Source organism: Erythranthe guttata, chromosome 7 (genome assembly GCF_056151865.1).
Source record: "Erythranthe guttata isolate IM_541 chromosome 7, IM_541, whole genome shotgun sequence".
Classification (NCBI taxonomy): Eukaryota; Viridiplantae; Streptophyta; class Magnoliopsida; order Lamiales; family Phrymaceae; genus Erythranthe; species Erythranthe guttata.
The window spans coordinates 264,554-282,907 of NC_142539.1; the positions used below are offsets into that span (position 1 = coordinate 264,554).

At 36.2% G+C, this 18,354-nt stretch overlaps 3 protein-coding genes across 4 annotated transcripts; 1 reads left to right on the plus strand and 2 right to left on the minus strand.

The window, feature by feature from the left end:
• Nucleotides 1-80: 80 nt before the first annotated feature.
• On the minus strand, nt 81-4,509 carry RWA2 (O-acetyltransferase family protein). The gene is made up of 16 exons (XM_088820450.1): nt 4,169-4,509; nt 3,729-3,820; nt 3,400-3,540; nt 3,269-3,325; nt 3,111-3,183; nt 2,679-2,837; nt 2,333-2,482; nt 1,992-2,247; nt 1,791-1,909; nt 1,607-1,693; nt 1,445-1,533; nt 1,268-1,330; nt 1,093-1,149; nt 801-897; nt 526-684; nt 81-408 (listed from the first exon to the last, which is right to left on the minus strand). Exons 1-16 carry the CDS (start codon nt 4,199-4,201, stop codon nt 403-405), a joined length of 1,638 nt encoding a protein of 545 aa, XP_088676576.1. The 5' UTR covers nt 4,202-4,509; the 3' UTR covers nt 81-402.
• Nucleotides 4,510-5,509: 1,000 nt separating this feature from the next.
• On the minus strand, nt 5,510-6,657 carry LOC105962784 (uncharacterized). The gene is made up of 2 exons (XM_088820460.1): nt 6,077-6,657; nt 5,510-5,977 (listed from the first exon to the last, which is right to left on the minus strand). Exons 1-2 carry the CDS (start codon nt 6,492-6,494, stop codon nt 5,955-5,957), a joined length of 441 nt encoding a protein of 146 aa, XP_088676586.1. The 5' UTR covers nt 6,495-6,657; the 3' UTR covers nt 5,510-5,954.
• Nucleotides 6,658-6,995: 338 nt separating this feature from the next.
• FCA (flowering time control protein FCA) lies at nt 6,996-17,415 on the plus strand. 2 transcript variants are annotated; one of them, XM_088820458.1, is made up of 19 exons: nt 6,996-8,093; nt 8,717-8,784; nt 9,249-9,327; nt 12,564-12,646; nt 12,723-12,774; nt 12,877-12,944; nt 13,258-13,324; nt 13,597-13,676; nt 13,793-13,857; nt 14,213-14,272; nt 14,399-14,561; nt 14,962-15,036; nt 15,134-15,652; nt 15,874-16,071; nt 16,145-16,339; nt 16,424-16,462; nt 16,801-16,854; nt 16,963-17,011; nt 17,101-17,415. In XM_088820458.1, the coding sequence occupies exons 1-18, from the start codon at nt 7,355-7,357 to the stop codon at nt 17,008-17,010; spliced, it is 2,652 nt and encodes an 883-aa protein (XP_088676584.1). In that variant the 5' UTR covers nt 6,996-7,354; the 3' UTR covers nt 17,011; nt 17,101-17,415. The 2 variants fall into 2 exon arrangements, with proteins under 2 accessions (XP_088676584.1, XP_088676585.1); XM_088820459.1 differs by having other exon boundaries at nt 7,160-8,093; nt 16,430-16,462.
• The last annotated feature ends 939 nt before the right edge of the window (nt 17,416-18,354 follow it).

Genomic DNA, 18,354 nt, shown 5'->3' on the forward strand with positions numbered 1-18,354 from the left:
TGGTTTAAGTATTATGTTTTTTTCTCAGGACCTTTGAATTTGGATGGTTTGCACGTGAATTAACCATCTCGAAAACAGTATTACATAAAATCTGTATTTCTTTCATCAATTCAAAGATGATTATCCAAATGGTGCCAAAAAGAAACATTAACAAAATGTAGAAAAACTTAAAGTCGAAAACCCTCAAATCATCGGATCAAGGACAAGGTACTCAAAGATTTTACAAGTGTGAAATGAAACCAAGTGGTAATAATGGCTTCAATAGGCCATTTTCCTATACAATTTAGCAGCAACTCCACTAAACTTCATTCAAGATTCGTAACTTCGTATACCGAATCAAACAAGCCTCGTCTGCATCGAGTCATATTTGTAGCCTTACTTCATTGTACCCCTCCAACAGTTTCACACCTGCAATTAACAGTTTTTACCGATGCATAAAAATTGCATTATTCAGTTGATTTTCTGTTCTCGACTTCGTGGGCATCAAAAGTAATCAAGAACTCTTATACGTGACTAAAAACTTACTATCATTTGAGGAACTTTAATCAAAACGACTGCCAGAATGTATAAAATGCTTGCAATTATCACAGCTGCAATTAAATTGTGTCCAAGACGCTTATTGTCCTTGGTCGGCACAAATGCTGATTTTAATGTATTTGTAAGTTCAAAAAGCCTGTAAGACACCTGCAGAAAAGGTACGAGTACAATGATACAAAAGGCAGATCAGCAATAATTTTGGATGCACTAGTTTACGGGAAATAATGAACATAATAGAGGCAATTAAATGGAAGAGATGTTACCGCAATGTATATGGAAGCTGTGAGCATGAAATTTAATAATGGGTAATTTGGAATCAGTGAGAGTAACAGCTTTGGCTGACCATTTGGCACACTCGACCTACATTCAATCAGATACAGTTCAACAGCTAAGAATTATATCGAGGAGTGCCAGAAATAATTTTTAAATAACTTTACGTTTCTTGGAAATACTATAAACAACTTATCAAACAATGTCACTATTAATTAAGTAACCAACTAGATATTTTCAGATGTTTTTCGAAGAAATGGAGATTTGATTAAGTATGTCACATACCTTAACCATATATGAATCTGTGAGATGTAAGTTTCCAAAGTGACTTTCCCAAGCCATCTATTCATCAAAAAAATCAATGTCTGGTTAAGTGATCATTGTGAACAAAAACTTTTGCATTCTTACAAAGATTTCAATTCCTGTCACATGATAAATTTAAGAATTCATGGATACTTACGCAAAAAGTGTCAATGAGTAGCAGCGGAAGTGCTGGGTCACATTTCGTAGGCATATGTATACACTGGTAAAGCAGTAAAAGAAAAATCCAGATCAGCATTAAATTCCAGAGCACTTGCAACAATGGATTACAGATACATTAATTATACATGCTAAAGAGAATGGTGAATGAACATACGTTATTGGAATCCACGAAGTATAAGGATGATATTTGTTGTATGTAATCTTTGGAAGCTTGTACACGAATTCCACCCACAGATATCCAATCTGAAAAAAAAAATTATATACATTGGACACGAACTTGAAATGTTCAGGAATGAACTGAAAGATTGATGCATACTGTCAAGGAAACAATCCCAACAATCGATTTAATCAATATTCTGCGCTTTATTTCAGCTTCCTCCAATTTTTCCAACCATCTCTCCACCTGAAAAATCATTCCAAGGGTTTAAACTAAGAAAGATGTATCTGAAGTAAAAATCCAAACTCGAAGAGAATGAGTACAAGCATGCAGAGAAACTTACTGTGGGATGGTAATATGCATATATCATTCCAATTATCCAAATGTACCGATCAAGGCCTGAGCGGAAATGCCATTCATGCAAAAGGGAAAGTTTAACTTTTGAAGCTGGATCGGTGTACCCTGAAACAAATTCACATTGAGAAAGAGATGTACATTTTTCAAACTCAAAAGGTTTATTAATAGTAGTACAAATAGGACTAACCAAGCAGGAAAGTGAAGGGACTCCAGAAAATTTCAAATACACCGGGCACTTCCCATAAAAGAACGACCACCAAAAAGCAGACCACTATTTTTGCGGCTATAACAATTCCACGCTCATTGTATTTGTTGAAAATACCAAGGGCTCCATACACCATCAGAGTGAAAAGAGTGTGCATGGGGCATATGTAGTATAGCATGTAATTGTTATTAAGTACAACGCAGCAAAAGAACACTAAGAAGTTAAGCCTCCACATCATCTACCAATCAAAAGTAATCTTTCGTGATTAGTATCTGAGTCATAAAATGGGATATTACTTTAAAAGATGGGAAAATAAATCATACCTGAATAAATCTAGCAAGGCTAAAATCCTTGCGGATGTAATAATATGAGAAATTCCCAAACCCTGTCATCCACACATAGCCAGCGATGAAGACTCTTATTGCATTGTAGAATTCTGTTGCAGCGAAGTAGTGATACATAAGAAATAAGACCTGTACATACGGAGAATAATTACCGCCATATCAGTGGCCTCTAAGCTTGCATAATGGATAACAAATATACAAATGAAACAAAAAACTGTTTCTCGTGAATTTCTTTGTTTTGGCTTCAGGGAGCATTCACTGTTATATGAAAAATATATTCAATTAAAATGAGAAATTAATAGAAAATATTTTGAACAAAATTTACCTGCATCCAACCTTTCCACTCCTCAGTTTGATGCCTGTTTAGATACATTATTGACTTCCCAGATAATGGTGATTTGTCATTATGTATCTTGAAAGAAGTCTTTGCTGAAACTATGATGAGAAGGAAGTACAGGAACAAGAAAAGATCCCGGTTATAACTCTGCCAACACAAACGATAGTTTGTTGAGAAAGCTTATCAGCAAATACATATGCAATATCTCCATTGAATAAGTATATAAAAGCATATAAGAAATAAAATATCATATGGCTACAGTTCTCTGTCTTATTCTTCAAATTTAAGATATAATATTCCTTTGTCCCATTTCCCGTGATCCTCGCACAACATAACAACTAAGTACATGGTCCTAATTTAATATAAGACACACATAAAGCCCAAAAAGAAAAGGAAAAACAAAGACACTCAGGTCCTGACCTTTTTCGCTTCACCAAGAAGATTTGTGCGATCGCATATGTAGAAGTAGATTAAAAGGGCTCCAAACTCCGACCTGTATAAACAAAAATAATATAAAACAAAAATCCTAAAACAGAATATCTACAGATCTATGGTTATCGATGAAGCTGTACACATACATGGCTCTCAAAATCAATCGATTTTCCAGCAAGAATGACTCATCCAGCATTAGAAGCCTGATAAGACGGTGAATACAAACACGTTAAGTTATAAAACGACCCGTGAAAATTTAAAATTATTTTTCACAAACCTGGTGAGTTGGGATGTTACTGATGAATTCCGTAATGTAGGAGAGGCTGAGTGAAGGCCACCTCCTTCCAAAAGAACAGCTCTATCATCTTCTTTAACTGTTCCGGCCAACTCAACTAAATTGATATCAGAATTCCTGCCACTAAAGTACAAGAAATTTAGAGGGGCCAACTAAAATTCAGTGAATCAGCAATTCATTTTCTATTTATTAAAAAAACAACCACTAACAAATTTCACCAAGACTATTCTCCTATGATATTCAAAGTGTCATCTCCATATAACATTGCATAAACATAAACAAGTCCAGCACGAGATATCGCTTCCACTTACTGCTTGGGCAATGATGAACTCTTCGCATTCTCCAAATATTCCGAGTATAACCAAGCAGCAAATACCGGTACTAGTCCCAGGAAAAAGGACACCTGCATTAATCAAATCAAGAAAACATGTAAATAATATCACCGAATCTTTTATTAAAATACTGATCTAATTAAATCAAGATAAATCGTAGAAATCGAACAAAAATCTCGCATTTGCACACTGTTCATTGCCAAGCAGTAGCCAGTGATATCATAATTTCAAGCATTTTCCACTACAACCACTTCCCAAAATCAAAAACTCGCAAAAATACACAAATTACTCCTAAAATGCTACTTGAACACTCGTGATTCACCAGAAAAACTAATTACCCAACCAAAAAAAGATCAATTTGCTGCATAAATTCCACGCATGTGCATAATTAAAAAATAATAAGTGATCAATCAACTGACCTGCCCAGGCGTTAACGGTCCATAGATCAACATTTTCAAATCACGGCTACTTCACTATGAATCAATTAACGAACATTTAGAAGCTCTGAAAATGGTGAATTGTGTGTGCAGAAGTGTGCGTATACACGCGGGAAAAAGAGGTGATGAAAATCAAAGTAAGAAAAACACAGATCTGAGTGAAAATAGATTAAAAAAATATGGCGGTGGGATAAGAAGAGCAATATTCTAAATATTTAAAATAAAATAAAATAAAAAGCAGCAGCAAAAGAGATCATTTTTGGGTTGGTTGGAGGATCATTGTTCTATCATTATTATTATTTTATTTTTTAATCCCCAAAATTGAAAATTCTCTTTTATTCTTATTAATTTAAACATTACTTATTGGTAGTAAAATATTGTTCTATTTTTGCATAATTATTATTATTGTTCTTTTTTGTGCTACGTGTAAAAATTTAGTACAATATTATATTATAACCAAAAAAAATACTTTACTTTATAAAATACAATAATAACAACTTATATAAAATAATCCATTACAAATGGGGCATACTACACCCTTTGGTCCATTAATAGAGAGTAGCAGAAATAACAGATAACTATACTAAGAGTGTGACTCTATTTATTGCGTCGGTATAGGCTGCGGCATTTGAAGCCAAGCCACAATCTACTTTATTTCCTACCAATAATTTTTTTGAATTATTTAGACAAAATTAGAGTCCTGAGGAATTAACTATGGTAGTGTTCGGTTTGCCGGGTGTGATGTCCGCCTGCTTATGTTACGTCAGCTTCCAACTTTGCCGGAATCTCGATCGGATGCCGTTCTTGCACCATCGGGAGGAGTTTTCTTGACGTAGAAGCTCCGGCGATCAAGTCGTAAAGAATATTTGAGCGCGCATTATGTATTTTAGTAGAAAAATGTTAAATTACTCATAAAAGTTTTTTAATAGACTTTAAGGTTGAGTGAGTGCTATCTCGTTCAAATCCCCGATTCAAGATCATGTCATAGTTTCTAGAGCTCTGCGTCTTCACCTCGTGTTGCTGCGCGACGTAAAGTAACGGGAATATACAACGACATCACCATTTAAGGTTGGTTATACTCTTAATGGGATTGGGCCTACCGCTTCGGGCTGCCCTGGACTGCCCTTCTTGGGCTTTTATGAGTAGTTTATATATTATTATTGTTTACGAGGTCCATATTTGCGACTTACTCCATATCAAGATTATTATTGTTTACGAGGTCCATAAGCTCGTTTGTTTAGATAATTTTGTATTAGTATTTCATTCAAAAATTCTAATTAAGTGATAATAAATAAACAAATAAAAAACGTGTATAATTAATTCTTATCACAACAAATCTTCACTTGAAAAATATCTAATCCTATGGTCTAAACTCTTCTCAGATGACCCCATTACAGCACAGTATATATATATATATACTGTCTGAAAGCTTAAAAAACACACCAAAAAAAAAAAAAAAAATTCAAAATCAGAAAACCAAATCCAAGAATTGGCTTTAATTTGTGAGGGATGTGCATAGGACTATGGTGGAACTATTGGTCAGCTTTCAGGTGGCCGGAGTTTCATCTTTCCACCATTCTCCGGTGGCCGGAATTCGACTTCTCCTACCTATTCAACGGCGCCTGGATTTTCCGGTGGTTTGACATATCGGTCGACGATGTTTTATGGAATCTAACTTATGTGTTTGAGTCCTTAGCTTTAGCCACTATGCTCTGTTGTTTCTTCCTTTTTTGTGGTTGTACTTTATAATTAATTCAAATTTTTTAATTCAAATCCTCCAAGAGTGACAACCTAAATAATAAATCAACATATATAATTTATCAATTGTCAGAAAAAATATTTCAAAATTCAATATAAAATGAACCAATATATATACACATATATACATACCTTGAGAAATCATGGCAATGCAAAACACAATAGTGAACACCAACGCAACCAAGTTGGTCCCGCTCGACGAATTCGAATTCGAATTCGAAGCCTTTGCAGCAGCTAATTTAATTTTCTTGATCCGCTCGATTCTCGACCGTTTGATCGCTATCAGCTCAGCAATCTCCTTGATCAGCTTTACATCAGCCGCATCCAACGGCAGTACTAATGCTTTCTTAGGGGGGCGAGGGGGCTTCTTAGCACTGAATTTCGGAGAAATATTATCATCGACATTATTTCTCGGATCAATTAAAATGCTCACCGAATTATTTCCAACATCGTCTGAAATCGCAGGAGAAATTCCTACTTCTTCGCTCGTTTTATTACAGCAATCGATATCGATGATTGTGTCGTTTGCATTCAACTGTATAGGATCCATATTAGCTATCCTTACAGTTGACAACTGTATATATACATACACATATATATAGACTATATATATACACTGAATTATTGATATGGAAGAAAAGGAACAAATTAGTAGTCAATTAGGATGTACATTAGGGGAGCATAAAGAATGAATCACCAAACTCATTCAGGATGATAAAATAAAGATTAATGATTAATTAAATATTTGAAGAGGGATTAGTCAGTAGAAGATGATGTAATTAATAATGATTAATGACTAATTAGGATGTCTGAAAGCGACAACATAATGGGACTGAAGTACTGAAAGTTAAGGAGTCATCATATATATATATTGCCTTCTCTTATTATTTCTTTTTATTTAATTATTATTTTTGTTAGTTACTCCACCGACAAACAACCCACCCGGTTACATTTAATTCTATATTATTTATTTTGGATTACGATATACTATTATTTGCTCAAGATAAAATATTTAAAAATATATATTTATGTAAACTTGTTACGACGTGTTACGCATTTTCACTTGTTCCGACGGCCGCCCGGCCGGCAAGTGAATACAATTTTATTACGCATTTTCACTTGTTCGGGGATATTCGTTTTAGTTAAAACAAATAAAAAACTGACAAGTGTCCTATTTTCTGCAGCAAAGTCACGCGCGAATTGGAATCAGCTGCAGCATCCCCACGTATAGCTGGAATCCTCTGTAGTAAAGTCCACTGTTCCTTAGACTGGGACGGCGTCGTTTCATAGAGTCATTCAATTCACTTGCAAAATCCCCAATTCCATCACGCGATTTCTGTGAGCCCTAGCACTGCGTCTAGATCTTCTGCCCCCAGTCCATAACAGGTTTATATACGATTCTGTATTTCCATGGATAAATACGACGAAGAAGCTCATCATTTCCATTCAAGTGGCTGGCAGCCCCGCGGTGGCGGAGCTCCTCTCCACCAACACCAGCGTCACGATAATTTCCCAGGCAGGGGAGGAGGAAGAAACAGTCCTAATAATTACCCCAGTGGGGGTGGCCGGGGAAGCGGTGGTGGTGGGAGGGAAAACCACAGGCCTTATGATAGCCCGCCGCCCTACCCTCAGCCGTCTAGTCGGGATGGAGGGGTAGGAGGATTGAGACCAATTGGTGATGGAATTGGAGGGTTTCGACCTACTGTTGGTGGCGTGGATGGTGAAGAAGGGTTTTCTCCGATGAGTGGCGGTGGTGGAAGAGGAGGGTTTCGACCAATCGGAAGAGTTGATGGGGGAGGGTATCCACCAATGGGTGGTGATGGATTTCAATCGATGAGGGGTGGCCGAAGTGACGTTGGAGGATTTCGGCCCATGGGTGGTGGCGGCGGCAGCGATGTTGGAGGGTTTCAACCAATGGGTGGCGGCGGCAGCAATGGTGGAGGGTTTCAACCGACAGGTGGGAACAGACGAGATTCTCCAGTGTTTAGACCAATAGGTGGCAGTGATAGTGATGCTGGAGGGTTTCGACCGATGGGTGGTGGTGGCACCGACGGTGGGAGTTTTGGTTTGGATAATTACCATGTGCAACCTTTTCCTCTCACGGGCCAGAAGCGAGGGTACCCTTTTCCTAGTAGAGAAAGGTCTCCAGGTACTTTGGGTTGGAAACATAGGCCGTTTATGTTAATTGTTTAATTGTTAATTGCTTTCAATAGTCTAGTTATTCGGCATGGTTACGAAATGATTGTTTTGTTAGTTTGCTTGGTTAGTAATTGCTAATCAGTTACCCAGTCCTATTAGTGATAGTATTCCGGTTTAATTTTAATTGTAGTAGATTAGATGAGTTGAAGTCAGATTGGGTAGCTAGTTAGATAGGTATTTAAGGTCATATCACATGCTGTAAACATTAGCTAATATAGTATGTCCTTCAATTTTTTCTTATCTTGGTAGGAAAACTCTCTTGTCTGCCTTGAGATTACATCACCCTTCTATAACATTATTGTTACTTGCAGCATTTTGTAATTAAGTTGTCTATGACTTAGTGTGTTTATTTGTAACTAACAGCAGTTTCCAGCTTTTATCTCTTCACGTTCGTGATTTTTTTTTGACCATATTGCTATTATTATGAATTCTTAAGGAATCTATAAAGTGGTAATGTATGTGAAGCAACTTTTTATTTTTGTATCTTGATTTCATGATCTCCTTGATTCAGTGCTGCCTGCCTGGTGTAGTTTGTATTACTTGCATTTATCAAAGTTTTCTTATTTTATTCAGGCAGAGAAGGAGCTAGTTTTGCCAAACTTTTTGTTGGATCTGTTCCAAGGACGGCCACTGAGAACGATGTAAGTTGGTTCTACTGTTGAACTCCTTTGTCAATGCTTGAATTCAAATCAGATGATGACCTTGTAAACATAGATTTTCTTTGCCTTATGATTTTATATTGACTCATAGTATTATGGCTAGCCTTGTGGCTTTGTAGCATGAATATATAGAATTTGTTATGTTTTTAGGAGGCAGGGTAATGACTTGGTTATCCTGAAGTCTCGTCATAATATTTCCAATGCTGGATTATGAGAGGGAAGACAATTTAGTTAATGGATTTTTATGTGCTTTGACTACAATAAATAATTTTCTGTTAAGATGATACATTAGATTGCTCAATCTCACTTATCCAAGAAACAGTGGAAGCTCAAGTTTTTATTGTAACAGCATCTTATTCTAGTTTATTATATGTGTTAGTTCTCTTTCTTAGCTTGCTAGTTCGTTAACTTTGTATATTGTCTTACTTATGATCTCATAATTCTAGATTCGACCTCTCTTTGACAAACATGGACACGTTCTGGAAGTTGCTTTGATCAAGGATAAGAGGACTGGAATTCAACAAGGTATGTGCTTTTGCTGTTCGTAACAATTATGATTTTCATGTAAATGTGTTTTTCAGGTCTTTGGGGGGCTGAAGGAAGCCACTTATGTTATGTTTCTCGTCAGTTGTCCATTCACCCTCATCTTCTGTTCATACTCCATCCAAGAAGAGGATATGTTTAAATATTCTATAAACTGATCCATGTACAATGATCAGAAAAAAAACATTTCTTCCTTGTATGTTCCTCTTTAGTGGCCTTGTGGTATAGTCTAGGACGGAGTGCGTTTATGTTGCTTTTCACTTAGTTGTGGGACAAACTATATTGTTTTAGAACATGGAGACAACAATATGATTCGTTTCTCATCAATGGCTTTTGAATCCATTCTTTATAAATTCCAGTAGTTTTTTCTTCATCTTGGATGCAATTAAATTGATGCAGTGTTCATATTATGGAATTCATTTTTGAGAACATGTTATGGGATTATCAATAGAATTGGCAGATTTGTGTTTAAGTACTAGTTTCCTTAATCTCAGCGTCTGTGTGATGAGATTGCAATTGTTTGCTGCACTGTGTGCGCTATTGTACCTGTTATCCCCAGCACGTAACTTAGTTTCTTGTGTTTTTGTGCAATATAAGTTTAATTTACAGAAATTGATTGATTAGGAAGTGTTAGGCATAATAGGCTGTGGGATCTTATGATGTATCTTGTGTTGTCATGGCCAATATTCTCATTTTTAGCACTTGATCCTCTTTTAGATATATCTGATTAATGTAACACATTCTTTAATCAGTTGTATCAAGATTGTTGTGTGGTTTCTTAAGTTATCTGTAACCTCACTATATCTGTTCTACTGAAGATTCTTGTTAACTTCTCTGGATGCTGTTTTTTCATAGAATTCGAACATAGATCGAATTATTCTTTGATGAAGGTTGTAGTGCTATCTTGATTGGATAATATTGCTGTAGTCTATGCGTGATTAGTCCATTTCTCAGTTAGATTGCTATATGATCCTTTGTCACGTTTCTTGTGATGTTATTTTTAAGTTAATGAAGCTGTGCTTGTTGACCCATTTGCGTCATGCTTGATATCAATGCTGTGCATGTATCTTGTGGATGTTTAGCTGTTTAATTTTTATTCGATCATCATTAAGCTTCTTCGATTTTTCGCACCAGCCGTCATTATCAGGTTTTGGCTTGTCTATTGAGCATTTTCTTAAAGATGTTGGTTGTTGCAACTTTATGGATTTGTTGATTGGATGCGATGTGAACTTTAGTAGTGTAATAATGATGCTTATGTAGAAGTGAGCAATATTAGCTTCTCCAATTTTTGGATTTGTTAAATGGATCCGATAATAGCTCATGTGGTGCAATGATGATTGTCGTGTAGATGTCTGGATGAGCAAAAACTTGTGTACTGATGGGTTATTTTCTTCACCAATTTCTCATGGTGCTGTGAAGGGTGGCATTGGCAGATTGTTCAATGTTATGATGGGAGACCATACTAAGTAGTTTTTAGATGTGACATGTTTTAGCCTCAAAATGGAGTTCCTTTATGTACTCGTAATTACCCCTCTTATGGCGGTGGAGTTACTGATGGAACGTTTGGTTTGATACGTGTGTGTCTCTTTGCATTCTTTTCATTTCCAACCGTGATTGGTCTTACTTTCCTTTGCACTTCAATCTTGTTATGCTGTGTGGTTTACTTATGAATGGAGGCAGATTGGCTTTTCGATTTATGGCAAATTCCTTGGATGGGATTTTATAGCTTCTTCCAAGTTTTTTATCATACCTGTTTTTAGTGGTACGCGAAGAGCATTTTGTGGCACTCAACCAATGAAGGTTCATTAATTTTTCTTCACCATTGTTTTTATCTTTTCATGTCAATCAGAATTTCTTTATCATGCCATCTGTAAAATGTATCTGTTTGTCTTGTTTGATGAGCATTGTTGATCCTTTTGTCCTAATAGCAGGTGAAGAACTAATTTACAGCTGACTGTACTTTCCACTTGGTGTTTAACCTTTAAAGTAGTTAATTGTGTTTCTTATTTAATTATTGGTGGTGTTTTTGTTTCAACCTTTTCTCTGTCCAATGGATTGTTACATAATTTTCTTGTTCTTTTCTCCCTCTTTTGAAGTATGAGAGGGAGCAATGTAAGTTTGGGTATGATTCAGGTGTTATTAATGTTTGCACATTATATGATTGTTGTGTTTCCTTTATCTCGATGGGTTAAATATGGTGAATGCAGTGGGAGCTTGAGTTTTGAATATTGATACGTTGATCTTGGTTTATGTACAATCATTAATCTATGTTTGCAGTTGCAATTTCACTGTTTTTTTTGGTATAAAGAAATCTTGGATGCTATTTATTAAACTGTTCCCAAGTTGTCAATGGTGTATTGTAATTGAGGTTAGTTACGATTCAGTGGTAGAAATTGTCAATGGCAATGATTTAGTGTATGATGGCTACTCTGCGATAATAAGTAGCGTTGGTTGAATTGGAGGGACATATGTATGTGGTAGAAATTGCAGACAAAGTCTGCACCAATTGATTTACACTGATGTTACATTGGGGAATACATCAAGTATGTTCTTGAGTTCAATCAGTTTAGTTGTGAAATTTTGTAAAGCATTTGACATTATGCTTAATCTCTGGTCGTCACTAATATCTTGTTTTAATATCCACAATGATGAGTATTATTCTGTTTTGTTTCATTCTATTAATTTTTCCTTGGTTTATATCTTGTTTTAATATCGTATCGGTCGTGTTCACAGACACATCAATAATACTTATTCCCTTGGTTTGTGGTACTAGTTATACAAAGTTAACTTCATATCTTGAAAGATTGTTGAATTTGAGAATGTTTTATATGTTGGTGGGATTTAGTTCCTGCTGATGATTTAGGTAAGTATCAAGAGGAAGTTGTTATTTAAATTCCTCTATTTTGTTAGGGTTTGCCTTAATATTATTGCCTTGAGTTATGAAAGAATGTAAAGTTCGCTGTGGAAGTGCCTTTGTCCTTCGATGTAATCATGGATACTAGTTGTCTAAACATGGATGGTTTTGGAGCATTGTTTTTGTGTCTCAATCCATTGAATGCATCCATATACGTGATGTGCTTAAGTCTCTATTAATTTATTTGAGCTGAAGTCTTTACCATAAATAATTGTTTTAAGATGTAATGTCACCACACCTCTGTTTTGTCGTAGTAAAGGTAGAATATCTTGATAAATTTGGATACCAACTTTGACCTACGCAGGATGCTGTTTCATTAAATACGCTTCCTCTGAAGAGGCCGATAGAGCCATTAGAGCACTGCATAACCAGTATACTTTACCGGGGGTATATTTTTCTACTCCGTTTTTTTGTGCTGAAAAGTTGTGCTCCTATATTTCTTATTTATTCATGGGTTACACAGGGTATGGGTCCTATCCAAGTCAGATATGCAGATGGAGAGCGTGAACGTCTTGGTAATAGTTTGTTCTGAATTTCTCTTCTTGTTGACTCTTTGCTGCGGAAGTTCTTGGGAGATTCGGAAGTTCTATTAATCTTTTTGCTGGTCCTGATCGCAGGTGCTATGGAATATAAATTGTTTGTTGGGTCGTTGAACAAAAAAGCTGCTGAGAAGGAAGTTGAAGAAGTATTCTCCGAGCTACCTTTTCTTTTCTTTGTTCTAGAAGATAACCTTGCACGTTTCTTCCTTCTATCATTATGTACATGCATACGATTTTTTTAAGGCCTTGGTACTGAAGCTAGAGAGTGGGTTTGTGCGCTCAAAATTTTTAGTCCTTTATTATTGCATTTCACCATGCATACAAATTTCATTTTTTGTTGCTATCGATTGAATTAAGTGTCTGTAAATGTTATTTCATAATTATTAGCGGTATTTTTGTTGAACGAAACTACTGTGATGCACCACCTAATTACTTGTACTACTGATTTTGCTTCTCCAGATTTTTTCACGTTATGGAAGAGTTGAAGATGTCTATCTAATGCGTGATGAAATGAAGCAGAGCCGTGGTACGAGCACCCCCTTCTTTAGTCCATGGCTGTGTTTCAGTTTTCTAGTAAATATTCAATTGAAAGTTAGCCACCTATTCCTGGCATCTACCTCCATTTCTAAAATGTGGCTGTCTTGGGATTTGAGTTTGCAAAGATAAAAATGCACTTCTTTTTCTTATTATATCACACTACTATGGTGCGGTGGTTGTATGACATGTATGATCTATCTTTGGCACTGACATTTCATATTTAATTTTTCCCGTGGTCATCCTAACTCATGCTATTTGAAGGATGTGGATTTGTCAAATACTCTCAGAGAGAGATGGCACAAGCAGCCATAAATGCTCTTAATGGAACATATACTATGGGAGTAAGCTCTCTCATTTTTTTTTGCTAAAAGAAAAGCTCTTACACTTTTCTTAATGGTGCTGTGTTTAATTACCTATCTGATAGTCAGTCACAATTTCATATGTTTTTGTATCACAGGGCTGTGATCAGCCATTAAGTGTTAGATTCGCTGATCCTAAAAGACCTAAACCTGGAGACTCAAGGTATCTTTTTGCACATAAGCCAATCTTTTCGTTAATTTCTTCATTTTTTCTTTGTTTTTGTTTCTGGTTCTTGTTTTTTATGCTCATGTTGCAACTTTTTTCCTTGTTTCGTTTCTGGATTATGTTTTGATTGTGGCGCTTATTGATAATCAACCATGACTTTTCTTTTATTAAGAACTATTAATTTCTCAGTTAGGTGTGTTAATGTTGATATTGTTATTCAACCTTGCTTGTTTTTATGGGGTGGAACTTTCATTTGTTGTTTCTGACTGTTCTGTAAGATTAAAAATGCTGATGTCTTTCTGGCGTTATTTGATTAAAATTTTGAATCGATATTATTTTTCTCGTTCCCCAGAGATGGCCTTTCCTTCAGTGGACCTGGTTCTGAACCTCGTTTTCCTGCCCCTGGTAATAGGTAGGTTTCCCTTTTTCATGTTTGTTATTAGCTTCTTCTCGCCAATGTTGTTAGCTTGTACATTCTAACATTGTTATTTCAAAATTTGGTCTGGACTTGATTTTTTTTTTAATAACTTTTTCGTAGACCACCACCCAACCAAGGCCAGCTACTTTCTGGCCCTATTCCTCCTAATTCCTGGCCTCAAATGAGTCTGCATAACCAAGGACCGGCCTCTCATGTTGGCAACCATGGTTTTGGCAATCAGTTTCAGGCTAGATCCGGTGATATGGCTGTCTCTTCCACTCCAGTAAGATTATTAACAACTTTTTTCTGCTGATAATTGTTAGTCTGAACTACTCTTGGCTGTAACATAAGGATGCAACTTTCTGGATGTCTTGTCCAATATATGCATTGTTTCACTCCGGACATTAAATAAAGGTCACACTAAATCGACATGCTTGCTGCTTTATAAACTCGATCATTTCCAAAAAGTAGCAGTGTTCATTAGAGGTTTTGCTCCGCAATTTACTATAGGGGATGCATATTTTGATGCATTCATTATGTTGGCATGTTGGTCTTGGTTTCTGGAGTTAGTGGCATTACTTCTCGTATTTGATTCAGGTGTTGAATAATTTTGGAGTTAAATGACTATGGCTGTTCTTTTGACTTCTAACTTGTATCTTGGGTTTTTCGTGCGCAACTCTTAGGATCCTGTTGGAGGTCTTTCTGGCAATGCAGTTTCACTTCCTGGACCCACTGGTTCTTCTGCTCCCGTGGCACATGTAGTAAATGAAAGATTAGCTTCACTCTTTCTTTATTCGTCATATTCTAGAAAGTTACTCGATTTCTAACTCTCATTCTTTTTTAATTTTTCTCCAGAATCTTAACCAGCCCTTGCCACGAACTCCATCTTTTGGCTCAAAAATATCACCTGTACAGAGACCAATCCAGTCGCCACAGGATATGCCATCTTCCATGCACTTGCAGCCATTTAATGCAGCATCTTTCTCCAATGTTCAAACTTTGCAGGGATCACATATGCAACAGGGTCAAATGCAAACACCTCACTCTTCTGGTCGAAGTCCTTACATGCAGGCTCCATCATCACAACAGTTGCCTGGGCGAAACGCGACCGCAACTCAAGTGCAGCATAATGATGCATTAACAACTCCAGGACAAACACCTGGTGTGGCAAATCAACAACGACCACCTTCTCAGCAGTTTCAACAATCACCATCACAGTTGGCTCAGATGTTGTCACAACAGAAACAAACTCTACAGGCCACTTTTCAGTCATCACAGCAAGCACTGAATCAACTACAACAGCAGCTGCATCAGCTACAACCATCAAATCACAATTTAACACCACATCAGGGTCCACTAGGTGCTAGACCGCAGGTATGACCATGAACAACCTTCATTTTGGTCACACAGTGGCCCACATAGAACTGAATTTGGAATTGCTATTCGGATTAATTTGATATATTTTGTGTTTTTTTAGTGAAAAGTACTTAAAACTTGTTTGTGGTAGTGTTTTGATAGTTCTTGCTGTTATGACCATTTAATTTGCTTTAATAATGGGGTGCTTGTCAGTAAATAAATTGTTCTTGTTCCTCCAGTCTCATTGGGCCGGAACATATTCACAGCCAGTTGCAAATCCCAAGCCTACAGGAGATTTCGCTACGACTACCTCTGCTTCATCCACTACCTCAGCCGTGACTCCCGCTATTACTTCTGTTAATAATTGTAATTGGACGGAGCATATGTCACCCGATGGATATAAGTACTACTATAATGGCTTGACTGGTGAGAGCAAGGTAAATGTCTTATCCTGTTTAACTAAGCTTATTCAGAAGAGTGTGTATTCTTATTATCATTCGGTTATTGCAGTGGGAAAAACCTGAAGAATTGATGCTATATGAGCAACAGCAGCAGAATCCGTCCAAACAACATAATCAAGTGCAGTCTCACCAAACAGAGCCATCTACACAGCAAGCTCCTCAGATGCAAGTTCAGCTTCAGGGTCCACATCGGGCGCAGCTACATAACCAGGCCAAGCCATTGCAGCAGCCTTCTCAATCTTCGGTCAGTTTTTGTTTTAAGCATCGATCCTTGAGTTGTGAAATTCTATGATTGGTGTTCTTACCTTATGTGTTGCATATTTTTCAGTACCAGGTTCCTGTGTTCCCAGCTAAACAAGGCACAAAGGTATGAGTTCTTCTTCTATGGTTGTTTACGGGGGAACTTAATTTACTTCCTTCATACCAATTTTTATCTTCACTAAACCGAGTTATCTGAGCTTGTTTTGCCATCAAGTGTCGATGTATATTGTATTGTGTTTAGGCTTAGAAAGTATGCCAATGAATATGAAATACCCTATTACAATGATAGTGCGCGTGCATGCCTTGGTTGTTTTTTAAAATCGATGCATTTGATGTTCAACGATGTGAATAACTGATTCTGATTGAGACCACTGTTCGTAAATGCATTTAATGCCCGATTTTGTTGAACTAAAGCTTATTTAACTCTTATTTTTCGGGTATCAGGAACTTGGCTATGCACAAATACCTCCGGTGAATGATCCTTCTAGATATCAGCAGGTTAGAGTAGAGAAATTTAACATCCATTCACCATTACTGCTTTCCAGTTTTTTTAGTTTCCCTTATGTTATTTACTTGGTTACATTCTACTTACATTCTATTTCACAGGGTGCACAGGGGGGGTCTCAAGAATGGATGTGGACGAATAAGAATTGAGGTTTCTTCAACTCTTTAAACGCCTTTGTTATGTTTTGCGTGCTAACAGTTGCTCATCTCGTATTTTCATATTTTTGGTTTAATTTGAAGGAACTCGATCCAGATTAGATGGATGCATTGAAGTGAAACTAACTTCATTAGGACCAAGAACATGAGATGGAGCTGGGGAAGGAAGACACTGACTGAACGTCGTACTGTTTGGTTCTTCTTCGGCTGCAGCAGCTTCTCTTGACAAATATGGCTAGTAACCTGTTATTATACGCATGTATCATAATGTTATTAACTTAGAGCTTATCATTCTAAGATTCTCTGTATTTCTGTATTTCTGCTGTTGTATAATAGATATAGATATTCTGTGTGTAATTGTTGAGCAGCTAGCAGTACATTTTATTTGTTTTATTTTTATTTTTTCTTCTTGGGTGAGCCCTATCGTTCTACGTGTTCTTCATTTGTATGATTGTGTCGTGTTGGCGATATTTTTCTTCGAAAATGACTCTTTCATTATAGGAGTGATTAGTTAAAAATAATCTACTAATATATGGTTTTATCACGTGGCAATTCCATTAATTAGGATATTTTTTAATCTATGTACTATATAGTTTTTGGTGATTTTGATAGTGAATTTTTTTTCGACGTTCCATTAATTTGATCCCAAATTTGTGTGCTATATAGTATGCAGTTTATGGTGATTTTGATCGCGAAAAAGATTTTTTGGTCGTTCCACAAGTTTTACCCAAAATTTACGTACTATAGCATACAGATTTTGGTGATTTTGATCGTGAAATAGTTTTTTGGACGTTCTACCAATTTCACTTAAAATCTGTGTACTGGTACACAATTTTGGTGATTTTGATCGTAAGATAGTTTTTTGGACGTTGAACCAATTTTAACTAAAATATGTGGACTATATAGTATACAGTTTTTGGTGATTTTGATTGTGAATTTTTTTTTAGATGTTAAGTATACAGTTTTTGGTGATTTTAATCGTGAATTTTTTTTTTGGTCGTTCCACCAATTTTACCCAAAATCTGTAGTTTTGGTGATTTTGATTGTGAAATAGTTTTTTGGACGTTGCATCAATTTTAACTAAAATATGTGGACTATAGTATACATTTTTTGGTGATTTTGATCGTTAAAAAGTTTTTTGGACATTCAACCAAATTTACAAAAAATATGTGTACAGTTTTTTGTAATTTTGATCGTTAAAAGGGTTTTTTGGTCGTTTCACCAATTTTACCCAAAATCTATGTATTATATAGCATACAAATTTTGGTGATTCTGATCGTGAAATAGTTATTTGGACGTTCCACCAATTTCACCCAAAATCTGTGTACTATATATAAT